The sequence below is a fragment of the Molossus molossus genome, unplaced genomic scaffold (assembly GCF_014108415.1).
Source record: "Molossus molossus isolate mMolMol1 unplaced genomic scaffold, mMolMol1.p scaffold_m16_p_4, whole genome shotgun sequence".
Classification (NCBI taxonomy): Eukaryota; Metazoa; Chordata; class Mammalia; order Chiroptera; family Molossidae; genus Molossus; species Molossus molossus.
The window spans coordinates 70,107,320-70,123,376 of record NW_023425377.1 but is presented as its reverse complement, the minus strand read 5'-3'; the positions used below and the strand labels follow the sequence as shown (position 1 = coordinate 70,123,376).

Here is a 16,057-nt window from a genome sequence, read left to right as displayed (position 1 = left end):
TGGGCGTCTAGATTCAAACCCAGGGTCAAGAAGCCACAATAAAAGTTAATATGCTATGCCAGATTCCGTTATAAGCATTTTACCTGCACTAACTCGTTTAATTATCATCACAACCCAATAGTGAACCTTAAAAAGTTCTCCCCAGAGTATTTGAGATCTTGCTTCCCAGCAACGTCGTCAGTTTGCCTCAAATAACTCCTATAAAATCTCTACCAAAAAAAAAAAAAAGTTCTGCCAATTGTGCAAATAGGGAAACTTAAGGACAGAGAAGGTTAAGAACAAGCAGCAAGGCAAACTGGGACTGCTAACCCAGACCGTCCAGACCAGTACGTTGTCCTCTTTTCCTACACAGGTTAGAACCTACTGAGGGTTATGTTAAGGAAGCTGTTTTGCACACTTTCTGGGTATTGTCCTCTAATTTTTGCTCTATCTTGGAAGGTAGGATTCTTAATGAACAGGTAAGGAAAGTGAGGTCTAGAGTTTAAGTAACTTGCTAAGAACATGTGGTAGATAGGACTGGGATTCAAACTCAATAAATGTGATTTCAAAGCCTCATCTTTTCCTACAGGATGCCCTGAAATAATGTGGTTATGGCACCCAGCATCCAGTGGACGATCAATAGGTGTTGGATTTATTCGCTTACCACCCTTTTCTGAGCCTCAACTTCCTCATCAGTGAAATGGGCTGGTGACGTTTGGCCTTAATTACTGTGGAGCCGCTGTAATCAAGGCAAGGGAAACAACACATTCTGAGCTTTCCATGGTGCATTTTGATCCCGGCCGTCCACTGTAGGTAGCATCACTGATTGGCTAAATTCTGCCACATGACCCGCCACTGCGCCAACATGGCGGCGCCCAAGTCTTAATCCAGAAAATGTGCACCAAGACTAATTCGGTTCTCGGTTTCTCGAGAGAAGGTGAGAAGGGCCTGGGCGGCGAGGGGAGGGATATGGTGCAGGGGTGGGCCCACTCGAGGGCTTCAGGCTTCGCAGGGGCCGATCCTCAGAAGAGGGGGGATGGTGTCAGCTTACCGTGGCCTAGGGGCTTTATAGCTTTTGTTTCACAGTTGTGTAGGCTACCCGACCCGGAAACGCAGCTCTCTGATCCTCTCTATGCCCTCCTGATCCAGGCTTGGCGGGCAGAGGCTACGGTGGATGTCCCTTGCAAGGGTCGTTCCGTGGCTAAACCTGACTCTCCGCTCCGTCCGCGGTCTCTGTAGAACTCGGTTTATGGAGCCCCAGGGGCCGGCGAATCCAACCCCAATGGAGAACGGAACAGTGCCCTGCGGAGAAAAGCGCCCACCTGAGGCCCAGGAGACTACGGTCATCGAGGGGGCCGCCAAGATCGCCTTCCCCAGCGCCAACGAAGTCTTCTATAACCCAGTGCAGGAGTTCAACCGGGACCTGACGTGAGCAGGGGTCCTGGGTCAGCTTGGCAAAGGGCAGTGGGTCTATGAAGTGAGGGGATGTGAGCCGAGCCTTCGTCTTCCGCAGATGTGCTGTGATCACTGAGTTTGCTCGCATTCAGCTTGGGGCCAAAGGCATCCAGAGTGAGTGGAGGACCAATCTCTTGGTGGGCGGGGGTCACACAGAGGTCCCTCCCTGCCCATACCCCTCCACCCTAAAGTCTGGAAAGGCTCCAGCTACATAGCAGGCCCCAGCCCTGCTCCTTCAGCCATTTTCTAGGGACTTTGGGGAAGATTTTTCATTCACGAATCTTCTGTATTCTGAACAGTAGAGGAGGTTTTTCAGAGAGATCCTTGATAGCCTCTGATTTGTGTTTGTGGGTGGCTGCAGTCAAGGTGCCAGGTGAAAAGGAGGTGCAAAAGGTGGTGGTGGACTTGTCAGAGCAAGAGGAGGACAAAACTGAACTGAAAGAGTGTGCAGACCTGGCCCCAGGAAACCAACCTCGAACAGCCACTGTGGGGGAGATCTGTGAGGTGAGACCTGGGCATAAATAGGTGGCAGCCCCTGAGTCCAGTGGGTGATAGAGGAAGGAAGGCTCCTGGAGGGGGAGAACTGTAGGAGGAAGGTGGTGGGGGCTCCAGCAGAGAATGGAGGTATTGATGTGTGTGGGACTGGCTCCCTGCTTGCTTCAACAGGAAGGCCTTCGAGTGCTGGAGGGCCTGGCAGCCTCGGGTCTTCGTTCCATTCGCTTTGCCCGAGAGGTGCCTGGACTCCGATCCGTGGTTGCCAATGATGCCTCTGCCCGAGCTGTGGATCTCATACGCCATAATGTGGACCTCAACGAAGTGGCCCATCTGGTGCAGCCCAGCCAGGCAGATGCCCGGTAGGTTCTGGGCAGCCGAGCTAGGCTGCTGGAAGGCTGGAAGGTGCCTTCTGGAGCAAGGCTGCCCGGGGTCAAATCCTGGATGTGTCATATTCTTGCTCTGTGACCTTGGGAGAGTACCTTAGCCTCTCTGAGCCCCAGTTTCCTTGTCTATAAAACGACAGTTTTACAGGGGTTGCTATACAGATTAAATGAGAAGTAATACTTGTATAGCCCATTCTTGGTGCCAGAAATAAGTACCAATATGGTTTCCATTTTAAACTTCTCATACTTTTATTTATTTATTTTACTTTTTTTTATTCTTTTTTTAAAAAGATTTTTATTTATTTTTTTGTTACAGATGTTTCTCCTTTTTTACCCCATTGGCACCCCCCTCCCCATCCCCAGCTTTGTTGTCCATGTCCATCGGTCATGCATACATGCATATTAGTTCTGTGGTTTATCTCTTCCCACCCCCCCACCCCCTCTTTTGAGGGATGTCAGTCTGTGCCCTACTTCCATGTTTCTGGGCCTACCGTATTCCTCAGACTGTTATGTTCATTATATTCCGTATATAAGTGAGATCATGTGGTTTTTGCCTTTTTCTGCTTGGCTTATTTCACTTAGGATAATACTTTCCAGGTCCCTCCATGTCATCTCAAAGGATAAGGGATCTTTCTTTTTTACAGCTGCGTAGTACTCCATTGTGTATATGTACCACAGCTTTTTTATCCATTCATCTACTGATGGACACTTGGGCTGTTTCCAGATCTTAGCTATTGTAAATAGTGCTGCTATGAACATGGGGGTACATATATTCTTTCTGATTGGTGTTTCAGGCTTCTTAGGGTATATTCCTAGAAGCGGGATCACTGGGTCAAATGGAAGTTCAATTTTTAATTTTTTGAGGTAACACCATACTTTTTTTTTTTTTAATTCTTTATTGATTTTTAGAGAGAGAGGCAAAGATAGAAACATCGATGAGACAGAACATCGATTGACCACCTCCTGCATGCCCCCCACTGGGGATTTGGCCCACAACCTGGGCATGTGCCCTGACCAGGATGAACCGGCAACCTCTTGGTGCATGGGTCAACGCTCAACCCCTGAGCCACCCCAGCCGGGCTCATACTTTTTTTTTTTTCTTTATTGAGTTTAGAGAGAGAGGAAGAGAGAAGGAGAGAGAGATAGAAACATCAGTGAGAGAGAACATTGACTGGCCACCTCCCGCATGCCCCCCACTGGGGACTTGGCCCACAATCTGGGCATGTGCCCTAACCGGGAATCAAACCGGCCACCTCCTGGTGCATAGGTTGACGCTCAACCACTGAGCCACACCAGCTGGGCCGGGCTCATACTTTTATTAATTCAAATGAACCAGCTTTATATCTACTTTTCGCTATGTGCCAGATACTGTTCTCAGTGCAGGGAATGCATCAGTAAACAAAATCTGTGACCTTGAGAGTTCATTCAAATGCTGGGGTCAGCAAACTATAGCCTGCAAGGCCCAGTCTGGGTTGTGGCCTGCCATCTAAGAATGTTTTTTATATTTTTAAAGGTTTAGAAAAAGAAGAATATGTAATAGTGGTTGTAAGTGGCTTACAAAACCTAAAATATTTACTGTCAGAATCTTTATTGGGTTTTGTTTGTTTTTTTATCCTCACCCGAGGACATTTTTCGATATTTTGTTCAGATAGAGTGAGAGGGAGAGAGAGAGAGAGAGAAACATCGATGTGAAAGCGACACATTGAGTGGTTGCCACCCACACGACCCAACCAGGGCCGGGGACAAACTGCAACCGAGGTACGTGCCCTTAGCGGGAACCGAACCCAGGTCTCTTCGGACCGCAGGCCGACGCTCTAACCGCTGAGCCAGACCGGCCAGGGCTACTGTCAGAATTTTTACAGAAAGTAAATAAATAAGTAAAAAATATTTGCTTTCCTGACCACAGTAAAATCTAATGGGAAACATAGAGGATAACAAATAATCATGACAAATAAGTAAGTTTCATGGTAAAGTAGAGGTGAGAAGGGTTCTGAAAAAAAATTGAAGGTATAGGGGATGGAAGAAGGTGGTGAAGAGGGGAGGTTACAGTTTTTCTTTTTTAACATTTTATTTTAAATATGTTTTCATTGATTTTTTTTTTTTTTAGAGAGAGAGGGAGAGAGATAGAAACACTGATGTGAGAAACATCCATCAGCTGCCTTCTGCACGCCCACTACTGGGGATCAAGCCGAAACCTGGGCATTTGCCCTGACCAGGAATTGAACTGGGACCTCTGGTCCATGGGATGACAGTCTACTGAGCCACACCAGCCAGGCAGCAGAGCTTGTAATTTTGACAAATGTGGTCAGGGTAGTCTATGTTGAGAAGGTAGAATTTGCTTTTCCTTGCCGGGAAAGGGAACAGTATAGTTCCAAATCCATGGAGTTGTTCTGGAAGGCCCAATGGAAGATTATGATTAAATGAGTTAATGTATCTATAAATTGCTTGAAACAGTGTCAGGCATGTATATGTGCTATATTAGTACAGCAGATCCTAGAATAATGTTGTTGTTAAAATGTTGATGAGCCCTGGCCGGTTTGGCTCAGCGGTTGGAGCGTCGGCCTGCGGTACAGAGAGACCCGGGTTCGGTTCCCGCTAAGGGCATGTACCTCGGTTGCAGTTTGTCCCCGGCCCTGGTTGGTTGTGCGGGTGGCAGCCACTCGATGTGTCCCTTTCACGTCGATGTTTCTCTCTCTCTCTCTCTTCCTCTCTGTCCCTCCCGCTCTGTCTGAATAAAAAATGGAAAAATGTCCTCGAGTGAGGATAAAAAAACAAAACAAAACAAAAAAAAATAAAATGTTGATGAGAAAAAGAAAAATCAATTCCTGGCCAGGGCTACTGTCTGTGTGGATTTGGTATGTTCTCCCATGTCTGTGTAGATTTTTCTATGGGGACTCGGGTTTTCTCCTACAATCTGAAATGTTCACTTGAGGTGAACTGGCCTGTCTATGTTGTCCCAGTCTGAGTGAGTGTAGGTGGGTGAGAGAGGCCCTGCAATGGAATGACATCCTGTCCAAGGTGGATCCCACCTTACATATCCTGACCTGTCTGGATAGATCCTGAACTGGAAAAAAGGGAAGTGGAAAATAATGCTCTATTTTGTTTTTATTAATTTTTCTTAAATGTATGTAGTACTCACATTTATTTCAGTCTTTAGTATTAGAAGTGATTTTTGTTTTTTTGTTTTTTTTGTGGTACGTGCACCTAGTGGGAACCGAACCCGGGACTCTCTGATCCACAGGCTGACGCTCAACCGCTGAGCCAAACTGGCCAGGGCAGTATTAGAAGTGTTTTGAGTGTTTATTTAGAATTTGAACGATGTTTTTGGGACCAGAAATGCTATAGGAATTTAACTTTTGTTTTGATCAATTAGTCTGTGGTAAATTGTTTTCATTATATGCCATTTTGCTTCAAATCACAGTTTTCAAGAACCTCTGATGATGTTACGTGAGGTCTTACTGTATTGGTTATTGTTATGCCATCGTTAAAGAAGAGTAGACTGAGGCCTGAGTGGGAGAAGCCATGAAGTTAGCAGATGACCAAGTCAGGATCTAAACCCAGGCAGCTAACCCCTATGTCCAGGTCCAAACCATCACCCTGCATGACTGAACATGTGTAGGAAACAGAGCAGGTCTCTGGTACAGGGAGCTGAGGAATTGGCCCTCTCACCCCCCAGGATGCTGATGTACCAGCACCAGCGGGTGTCGGATCGGTTCGAAGTCATCGACCTAGACCCCTATGGCAGCCCTGCCCCCTTCCTGGATGCAGCTGTGCAAGCTGTGAGTGAAGGAGGTGAGGCCAGGCTGACCCAGGAGTACAGAGCAGGGCTTGGGGGCATTTGAAGGATCCTCACTGTCCAGTCCCTCCCTACAGGGCTGCTGTGCGTTACTTGCACGGACATGGCAGTGCTGGCAGGGAACAGCGGGGAGACATGCTACAGCAAGTACGGGGCCATGGCCCTCAAGAGCCGGGCCTGCCATGAGATGGTAAGCCCCCCCGCCCCGCCCCCAGCACTCCTTCCCACTCCCCAGACCTGTTCATCTTCCTCCAGGCAGCCAGGGCCAGATCCATGCCAGCATATTAATGACAAGCACATCTTTAACCAGCATAGTTCCTAATAGCATGGGCTGCCAGTCATGGTCATTTGGGGGACAATGACTTTGTCCAGGGAGACAAATGACTTTGTCCCGGGTAGGTTACACTGTCCTTTCAAGTAGTCTCTATTTTAACAACTTTCCAACATTGTCTCTTTAAGGAGTTTAAAGTCCTAACTTTGCTGGTAGCTTTGAGCAAGTGACTTCCCCTTTCTGTGCCTCAGTTTTAGCATTTCTGAAATGGGCATGCTGATGATAATCTGGACACTATTGGGTTGCTGTGGGAATTCAAGAATACAGGCAGGCTACATCAACAGAATAAGGAGGGGCTCTGTCCTTGTTCCTTAAGGGCTCTGTCATATATCAACCTGGGAAACGCTGCCTCCTTTTTTGTGTTAGAGTATCATGGCAGCTCCCTAGCATGGAGAAGTCCCCAGCAGTTCTGCAGCACCCAGTGTCCCCACTTCCTGACGACAAAACCCATGGTGGCCCGACCACAGGTCCTTGGGCCACATTGCACAGCACAGGGCATGCTGATGATGCTAAACGAAATAGATTCTATTTATTGGGCTAGGCCTGTGTGTTCCTAAATCACATAGGGCCATAGAGACAGAGACTATTACACTTTTGCAAATAAGGGAACTGAATACTCACTTGCCAAGGATCACACAGCCAGGATCCTCAGGGCTGGGCTTTGAACCCACAGAGCCTGCCCTGATCCTGTGCTGTGAGCACCTTGTTCAAAGGCAGGTCTGACGCAGATGCACACCTCCCACCTCACCCCCAGGCCCTGAGGATCGTCTTACACAGCCTGGACCTCCGAGCCAACTGCTACCAGCGCTACGTGGTGCCACTGCTCAGCATCAGCGCTGATTTCTATGTACGCGTTTTTGTTCGTGTCTTCACTGGCCAGGCCAAGGTCAAGGCTTCAGCCAGGTTAGCCGGGTTAGGGAGGCACTGGGTAACAGATTGAGAGGTAACAGAGCATTCCCCTGGGGAAATGGGGTCCTAAAGGGACTAAGTCAGCCTGAAGGAGTAGTTGGGGTGTCCTGTCCTCCCACAGCAAGCAGGCGCTGGTGTTCCAGTGTGTGGGCTGTGGAGCCTTCCACCTTCAGCGCCTTGGCAAAGCGTCAGGGGCCTCTGGTGGCCGGTGAGCAATGGTTAGCCGGGAGGGAGGTGAAGGGGTGTTCCAATGGATGTCACCCTCTAAACACCTCTCTCTCTGCAGGGTCAAGTTCTCTGCAGCCTGCGGTCCCCCTGTGGCCCCCGAGTGTGAGCACTGTGGGCAGCGACACCAGGTGGGACCAGTCCGGGGTTAGTTGTGTGGGTCTCAAGGGTCTTTGTGTCTCATTTCTTGTCTATCTGGCTACTGTCTGCAGCTCGGTGGCCCCCTGTGGGTAGAGCCAATTCATGACCTGGAATTTGTGGGCCGTGTCCTAGAGGCTGTGAGCACCAACCCCTGCCGCTTCCACACTTCGGAGCGGATTAGAGGAGTCCTGAGCGTCATCACTGAGGTGGGGGCTGGGCTGAAACAGGATGGGGCACACTGTTCCCAGCTTCCTCCATCTGCCCCATGCACATTCTGTTGTTCTTCCCTCGTGGCAGGAGCTGCCGGACGTGCCTCTGTACTATACACTGGACCAGCTGAGCAGTACCATCCACTGTAGCACACCCAGCCTCCTGCAGCTGCGGTGAGGGCTGGGCTGGGCAGGAGCAGAGCCTGAGCACTGGGTGCCTGGGCAACTTGGGCCACTTTCAGGCCAAAGTCCCTTGTAAAATGGAGACCAAACATCACTCGTATCCAGGGAGTTTCATGTTCAAGTGCTTAGAACAGAACTTCAGAGGCCAAGAGCCCTGGTCAGGGAGACAGTCTGACTGTTATGATCAGTGGCATTACCCCAGCCACACAGTCACTGCTCACAACTCACAACCTCACAACTCACACCCACACATATCAGCACTGGCTTTGGGGTCTAGACTCCCCCTCACAGTCCCTCTTGGTCCCCAGGTCGGCCCTCCTCCATGCTGGCTTCCGGGTCTCACTCTCTCACGCCTGTAAGAATGCTGTGAAGACAGATGCCCCTGCCTCGGCCATCTGGGACATCATGCGTTGCTGGGTGAGGGCTGGCCTGACTAGGTAGGGGTGAAAGGGCAAGAGATGGGCAGGCTTGGCATCCCCTGGCCTCTGACCTTTGCCTCCTAGGAGAAGGAGTGCCCGGTGAAACGAGAGAGGTTGTCTGAGACCAGCCCAGCCTTCCGTATTCTCAGTGTGGAGCCCAGGTAAGAATGCAGACACCTCTGCCACAGGCATGGGTGCCCACATGTATGTAGATGACACAGATACTTCCCTACACAGACACACGCTCATTCTTCAAATGAGATCCAGAATCCGCTTTCTCCCACCACTTCTCCCCTCCTCCTCTGCCCCCACCCAGGTCTGGCCTCATCTCTGCTCACCTCTGCCCTGGTTCCCCATCTCCCACCCTTGGGCCCCACAGACTGTTCCCCCCACAGCAAACAGAGGGCGCCTGTGAGCACCTCAGATCATGTTCCCTCTCTGCTCAGAACCCTCCATGGCTTCCACCTCACTCAGTAGAAACAAAGTTCTATCTGCAAGCCCTGCCCCATCTCGGTGTCAGGTTCCTGCCCTCATTTATCCTCCCCTCCTCCCTGGTTCACTCCACACTAGCTTCCTCACTCAAACTCACCAGGCACAACCCCACTGCTGGGCCTTTGTGTGGGCTGTTCCCTCTACCAGAGTGCCCATCCCCAGGTCTCCCCCATAGCTGTTCCTACACCTTCTTCAGGTGTTCCTGACCCTGTCCTGTCCTGCACTGAACCCCTTCCCCAGTCTTCCAAGAACCTCTGCCCTGCTCTGTTCTTTTCAGAACTCTTATCGCATACTCTAACACATGATTTGCTTATTTCGTATTTGTCCTGTTGCTCATCTGTCTTGGGTACTAGAATGTCAGCTTTACCAGAGGCAGATTTCAGGCCCACCGTAGGCACTCAACAAATGTTTACTAAATGAATGAGAGACTTCTGACATGGGCAGATATATTCCCAAGTCACCAAGAGGGGAAGGCCCCACAGGTGGTTTTGTTGTGCATATCCGAGTGGTGGCTGCCTCTCAGCCCCACCTCCCCTTCCCCAGGCTGCAGGCCAACTTCACCATCAGGGATGATGCCAACCCCAGCTCCCGCCAGCGAGGACTCAAGCGCTTCCAGGTCAACCCCAAGGCCAACTGGGGCCCCCGGCCCCGTGCCCGGCCAGGGTGAGTGAGAATGGTGGTGGTGGGACTTGGCCAGGGCCTGGGGTGCAGAGTCCAGGTGGGGTCCCTGCTGCTCATCTCCCTGCACAGGGGTAAGGCAGCAGGCGAAGCTATGGAGGACAGACGTAGGTTGCTCCAGAATAAGCGAAAGGAACTGGCTGAGGACCCAGCCCAGAGGGCTGCCCGGCTTAAGACATTTTCTTGCAAGAGATTTAAGGAGGTGAGGCACACATGGGTCCCCTGTGTGGCAACAGGGCAGGGCTAAGGGGCAGGCGGGGCTGGGAGAACTGGGAATGGGCAAGTGTATGGGAGTGAGTTCCCCATCCAGAAAAGGAGCCCAGTAGAGGCTCCTGGCTCTGGGCTGGGCTTCACACCCATCATCTTCCCACCAGGGCACCTGTCAGCGAGGGCACCAGTGCTGTTACTCCCACAGACCCCTGATGCCTGAGACCACTGCTGACGCTGCCCACACTGACTGTCCACAGACCCACAACCAGAACCCCCCTGGGTCTGGGGCCATCACCGGTCCAGGTGTAGACTGAGCCAATAAAGAGATTTAACTTTGCCCTGACATTTGTCTGAGTGCAGAAGCTGCCAGTGCTCTCTGTTCATCTGTCCAGCATGTCTGGGGCCTGTTCCTCTGCCCACATGAATTAACTCTCTGGGGAGCTCTGTGCATCTAGAGGCTGTTTTGTACTGGCCTGATGAAAGTGTTGTCCGTGTTTCTGTCTGAGGTGTTGTGTCTATGCCGGGAGTGGTCTAGCCCTCTGCAGCCAGAAGCACTTTGGCACCTGGTTGCTGGCGCCTGCGGTTCTCCAGGTGGCCACGGGGTGGCAGCCTTGCGCTCGCGCCCACGGGGCCTTCTCCCACACCCCCTTCCGTTGGCGCGTGCCTGAAGATAGGCACGCGTAAGCTGGTGCCACCGAACTCTCACGTGGCCTCACGCTGCCATCTCCTGGCTGCCTGGTTTCTCTGGCCCAACTCCCCACGGGACCGTGGTGGCGGAAGTAGACCGGAACCAGGCGCCTTGTGCATCCGCTCCAGACCAGGTGCTTCCTGTCCTGTGGCCTCTGGGGCTGCTGCATCCTCCCCACAAGGGCAGGCCTTAGCAACGTTAACAGAGAGGCCTGGGGCAGAGTCTCCACCCTGCCACACGGTGGCTGTGGGACCCCACAGGCACCCTCACCTTGCTCCGTCCCAAGAGGAAAATGAACCTGATCCCAGAACTGGCCTTGTGGGCACATCAAAGTTCACTCCGTGCTTAGAACTGGACCTTTGTTTCCCTGGGAAAGTGGGATGGTTGGTGGGGTCCAGGCATCACTTGGGTCTTGGGAGGGTGGTGGTGGTGGTAATACTGGCTGACAGCTGGGGGCCCACGCCGTCACCTAGATAGATGGGGCAAAGCACGACTGACCCAGGTAAGAGGGTGCTGGGGATCAGGTACATTCTTGTCACTGCTACCTAGCTGTACCCAGGGCCCCTCCCTTCATGAGGCTCCATTTAGGTCTTGAGTTTCACCACCACCCAGGACATTCACCCAACACCTCTTTATCACCATTCACCCTGAAGTGGCCTGGCCTTGGGATGAGGGCCAGGGACCACCCAGTTGGGCCTTTGTAATACTATGATCTTGAGGACCAGGATTGTGGGGACATCCTGGGGCACCCATTGGAAGGTTCTAGAAGCCCTGGCAACATAAGCAATCTCCCTCAGCTGTAGTCCTTCTTGTCACCCTCTGAGGCCTGGAAAAGGTGTGGATAGCACAGTGGGGATCAGGACAACTACCCAGGCTGGACACCCAAGCTCAGACTCAGAACTGCCCTCTCACCAGTGCCCCACTCCGAGGTAGGGGTGGCAGAAAGGCTGGGAGGGGCTCTGTAAAAAGAGGAACCAGGCAGGGGGAGGAGAGAAGAAGGAGGGGGCCCCCAGTCACGAGCCCCAGCAGGGCCGGAAAGGGCTCTCCACCCCCATCAGCACAGACACAGCAGGGGGTATTCAAAGACACAGGCCAGACCCAAGCAGCACAGGAGGTCTCTGTATTCCTGCCTCAGTTTCCCCTGTGTATCTGGGCACCTCACTTCCAGCTGTGCACTGGGGCTGGGTCCTTGGAGGGCCAGGGTCCCTCCAGTGACTGGGAGGACGGGAGGTGAAGCCCTGAGGGGTGACGGCCAGTCCTGCCCACCAGCCTGGGGCGGGGCTAGAGGCCGATCTTGGAGATCCCCGCCTGCTGGTTTCCTCCGGGGTCAGCCAGGCTCCTTATCAGTCTCGGCCAGGCGGCCAGGACCTTATCTGCGCTGGCCCAGCATCCTCCAGCCACTGCGCCAGGGGTAAGAGGGAGGAAACCGGCCACTGGGGGCGGGGAGAGGGTGGGCTGGCTCTGAGCTGCTCACTTTTCCTCGAGGGACCCATGCTGCTGCCACCACTAAGGCCCCAAGCCCTTGGGAGCCCAGGAAGAGGTTGAAGCCCAGACAGAGTGGTCATCTGCTTGGGCCACAGAGTGGAGAGGCTGGAGGGAGCAGGGCTGGGGAGCCTGGCTTGAAGCTGGAACCACATCCTGGCCCTGACCGGCAGAGCCAGGGCACTAAGCAGGCAGCAGGACAAGTGCTGGGGTAAGAGTGGAGCAGCCTGAAGGTGGGGGAACCCTTGACCTACCTGCATTCATTCATTCGTTCCTGCCTTCTTTCATTCATTCATCTGCAGGAACCAACTAAGTAAAAGACCAAGCCAGTTTCCCCAGGACCCAGCTAGGGAAGACAGGGCAGAGGGACCAGGTGTCCCCAATGTTGCTGGGACATTCCAGGCCATGGGGTCAAGAGTGAACAAGGACATCTAAACAGGGTACAAAGGGGTGGATGCTGATGGGTGAGGTGAGTGGGGAGTCACTAGGGCCAGAAGGAGGATTGAGGCATGACTGTATGTACTGGACAGTGTCAGCAGTGGGGTCATAGGTCAGTGAGGAGGACATTTTCAGTGGGGGGATGGTCCCTGTAGCTATTATGGAAGACTTTCAGGATCTGACAGGGAGATGATGGGAAGAGCCTCAGGGTCCTAGATGAGGACACTGGATGGGCCTAGGCAGGAGGGGGTAGGTCAGTGAAGGGTCAAAATCAATCACGTAGGGATTCCAAGGACACACAGTGTCAATGAAGGATATCAGGGTCAGATCTAAGGATCTCAGGGTCCATCATGGATTCTCTGCCTTGCCCCTCCCTCCAGACCCCAGGGAAGGGGATTCTGGAAGAAAGGAATTTGCTCATGCTCTCATGGGTCACAAACAGCTCAGAGACAGCACTGCTGGGCTCATCACTGCACAGCATCTCAGGGGGCACCTCCTGCCCTTGTATCAGACCCTCTTCTCATGTTCTGGCAATTTCTGGGCCTACCCCCTCCCCACCTGCCTTTGCCTACTGAACTACATCCCCCCCCCACACACACACACACACACACTCTATCCCTTCCATTTAAGGGCTCTGCTGGGTTATGGGGGTATGTGGTGTCTGATCCCTCCACTGGCTTCCTTCCTTCCACAGGTGAGCACCCCCTCGGGGTCCATGTGCCCACCCCAGGCCCAGGCAGAGGTGGCCTCCACCATGACTGAGAAGGCTGAGATGGTGTGTGCCTCCAGCCCAGCGCCTGCCCCGCTCCCCAAGCCTGCCTCACCTGGGACCCCAAAGGCAGAGGAGGTGGGCCACGGAGGTACCTTATCCCCCAGGCTGCCCCCTGGTGTCCCAGTGATCAGCCTGGGCCACACTAGGCCCCCAGGGGCAGCCATGGCCACCACAGAGCTGAGTGCCCTTCGGCCCCCACTGCTGCAATTCTCCGCCCTGGGAAATGCCCCAACCTCTCTGGCCCTGCATTACCATCCTCACCCCTTCTTCAACAGGTCAGTGGGGGGCTGGGCCTGGGGGCAATCTGGGGCCAGGGTCCTTGCCCACAAGGCATTAGTGACCCATGAACCCTTACAGCCTCTACATTGGGCCAGCAGGACCTTTTAGCATCTTCCCTAGCAGCCGGCTGAAGCGAAGACCAAGCCACTGTGAGCTGGAGCTGGCTGAGGGTGAGTATGGGTTTGTGTCTACATGGGGTCCACATCTGTCCCATCCATACTTTTCCACAGGGGGAAGCTGTCAATGCACACAAACACAGTACAGCTCACACAGGTTCAGTACTCATGTTACACCCATGTGCAAAACCACAGTCCCATAGCCAGTCCCACACAACCAGTCACCCAATAAGCCACAAAGAGTCCTTCCTGGCAAACACAGCATGGCACAGGGGCCACAAAATGACAGCTTCACTCAAATGCACAGCCACCCAGGAAGCAGCCACATGACAACCATCATGCAAGAGACAGCCATGGGACCACAACCACACAGGAGACAGCCAGACAACCACAGCCACTTAAGACCATGGCCACACAAGAGTCAGCCACACAACCGCAGCCATGCATGACAGCCATATGGCAACGATCACACACAACCCACAGTCATTTAGACAGACCACAAGTCACACAGTCACCTAAGACATGGACAGGACTACAATCACTGGAAGAGTACCATGAGCACCCCTGGTCACACACAGGGGCACACTCAGAATGAAGACTATAGGGACAGCTCCTCAGGCTGACAGCCACAAGGAAACATTTCCCAAGGGAATCTCAGCCACTGACATAATAGTGCAGACAGTCAGAGGCACAGAGTCCCCAGTTATCTGAAGCCCGGCCTATCCTTCCTTGTCTAGATGCGAGGGTGGGGGTGGGCAGGGTTGCTGACAGGGGAGCCACACGTGGATCCTACACGTGGAACACTTTGGTGAAGAAAGCCCCAGCTTCTTGCCTGTGTGGAAGCCCCCACTAGAGTGCTGGGTGCTTGACGTGAGGGCAGGAGGGGGCACCACCTCGGTGCCAACCCCTCCCCTCCTGTCTGCAGGGCAACAGCCCCAGAAGGTGGCCCGGCGTGTGTTCACCAATAGCCGCGAGCGCTGGCGGCAGCAGAACGTGAACGGCGCCTTCGCAGAGCTCAGGAAGCTGCTGCCCACGCACCCGCCCGACCGGAAGCTGAGCAAGAATGAGGTGCTCCGCCTTGCCATGAAGTACATTGGCTTCCTGGTGCGGCTGCTGCGAGACCAGGCAGCGGCTCTGGCAGCAGGCCCCACGACGCCCGGACCCCGCAAACGGCTGGCGCACCGAGGGCCAGACGACGGCGCCCGCTGTGGGCCTTGTCACAGGGCTGAGGCGGTAGCGAGCCTGCAGCCCGAAGCCCTGGCCTGCCCCAATGGCAGCCCCGGTGGGGCAGCGCGCCCCATCAAGACGGAAAAAGTGGCTGTAAGCCCAGAGGTGCGGTGACCTCCATCGCCTCTGGGCCGAAGGGCACTGGGGACTCAGCCCTGGGCCATCGAGGAAGGGGTGGACCACGCACTGCGCTTATTCTGGAGCTCAGAGGGACTAATGAGAACGTAACCTGCGGGGGGGGGGGGGGGGGGGTCTGGAAGGGTGACTATCGCCCCCAGGGACCCTACAGACCCTCTTATCACCCACCACCCGTTGGAAGCGGCCTTCCCCACATCCTCCTCCTGGAGGCGAGGTCCAGGAACATCAACATGGCAGAGCCGTCATCGGACCCAAGTGGTGCCTCTTTTTTGTGGGCTAGGGGCTCAATGAAAGGTGGGGAGGAGCAGGAGCAGGAGCAGGGGAGGCTTCCTCTTATCGCGGCGCCCTCCCAGAAACTCAGGAATACTAGCGCCTTGATGGCGTCGGCTGCGCGTCTGGTGCTTAGAGAGGCGCAGAATCCACGTGGGGCCGCACCCCACCTAACCCGACCAGGCCCCTCACGATCGCGTTAGCAAATGCCCAGGCGCTCTTGCTTTTATTTTTCTTTATTTCTTTATTTCACATACACATTAGCCATTCAATGGAGAAGCCGGAGAGAGTCAGGCAAAGATGGTATAACAGAAGCGCAGTGACGGGGGCGGGGCGGGGCGGAGAGGGGACAGACGGGCTGGCTGCCTACTTGCATTCCGCTAGGACACTGAAAACCCAGAAAACAAAACAGACAGTAAACTACCCTTGTTTCTTATGTATCTCAGTGCAGAGACGGGGGTGGAGGGCAGAGAGAGGGGGAGACCAGGCTGAAGGAGGAGGAGAGGGGGGACAGGGGACGCTAAGGGGAAGCACACCAAATCCATTAGTACTATATATAGAGATACTCGTATATACTGCGTTTCTTAGCCTAAGAAGAAACTTGTTTGACGGGACGGGCGGCCTTTGCGGTCCGCGATGCTGGTGCTGGTCGGGCGCACGGATCTCCCGGGAGGGGCCGAAGCGGGGCTGGCCCAGGCTGGCTTGCGGGGGTAGGGGGGCGCCCCGAGGGTGGGTGGGTAGG

General features: G+C 53.8%; 2 protein-coding genes across 6 annotated transcripts; both read left to right on the top strand.

The window, feature by feature from the left end:
• Nucleotides 1-658: 658 nt before the first annotated feature.
• Nucleotides 659-10,240, top strand: TRMT1 (tRNA methyltransferase 1). 2 transcript variants are annotated; one of them, XM_036281975.1, is made up of 17 exons: nucleotides 659-916; nucleotides 1,129-1,407; nucleotides 1,493-1,548; nucleotides 1,796-1,938; nucleotides 2,101-2,288; nucleotides 5,989-6,104; nucleotides 6,186-6,298; nucleotides 7,194-7,342; nucleotides 7,470-7,556; nucleotides 7,635-7,704; nucleotides 7,786-7,920; nucleotides 8,012-8,097; nucleotides 8,415-8,523; nucleotides 8,610-8,686; nucleotides 9,561-9,680; nucleotides 9,768-9,897; nucleotides 10,070-10,240. In XM_036281975.1, the coding sequence occupies exons 2-17, from the start codon at nucleotides 1,154-1,156 to the stop codon at nucleotides 10,217-10,219; spliced, it is 1,983 nt and encodes a 660-aa protein (XP_036137868.1). In that variant the 5' UTR covers nucleotides 659-916; nucleotides 1,129-1,153; the 3' UTR covers nucleotides 10,220-10,240. The 2 variants fall into 2 exon arrangements, with proteins under 2 accessions (XP_036137868.1, XP_036137867.1); XM_036281974.1 differs by having other exon boundaries at nucleotides 1,219-1,407; nucleotides 10,070-10,239.
• Nucleotides 10,241-11,725: 1,485 nt separating this feature from the next.
• Nucleotides 11,726-15,295, top strand: LYL1 (LYL1 basic helix-loop-helix family member). 4 transcript variants are annotated; one of them, XM_036241283.1, is made up of 5 exons: nucleotides 11,726-12,004; nucleotides 12,079-12,286; nucleotides 13,208-13,560; nucleotides 13,643-13,734; nucleotides 14,606-15,295. In XM_036241283.1, the coding sequence occupies exons 3-5, from the start codon at nucleotides 13,229-13,231 to the stop codon at nucleotides 15,019-15,021; spliced, it is 840 nt and encodes a 279-aa protein (XP_036097176.1). In that variant the 5' UTR covers nucleotides 11,726-12,004; nucleotides 12,079-12,286; nucleotides 13,208-13,228; the 3' UTR covers nucleotides 15,022-15,295. The 4 variants fall into 4 exon arrangements, with proteins under 4 accessions (XP_036097176.1, XP_036097177.1, XP_036097175.1 ...); XM_036241284.1 differs by lacking the exon at nucleotides 11,726-12,004 and adding an exon at nucleotides 12,378-12,515 and having other exon boundaries at nucleotides 12,011-12,286; XM_036241282.1 differs by lacking the exon at nucleotides 11,726-12,004 and having other exon boundaries at nucleotides 12,011-12,286.
• Nucleotides 15,296-16,057: the final 762 nt, after the last annotated feature.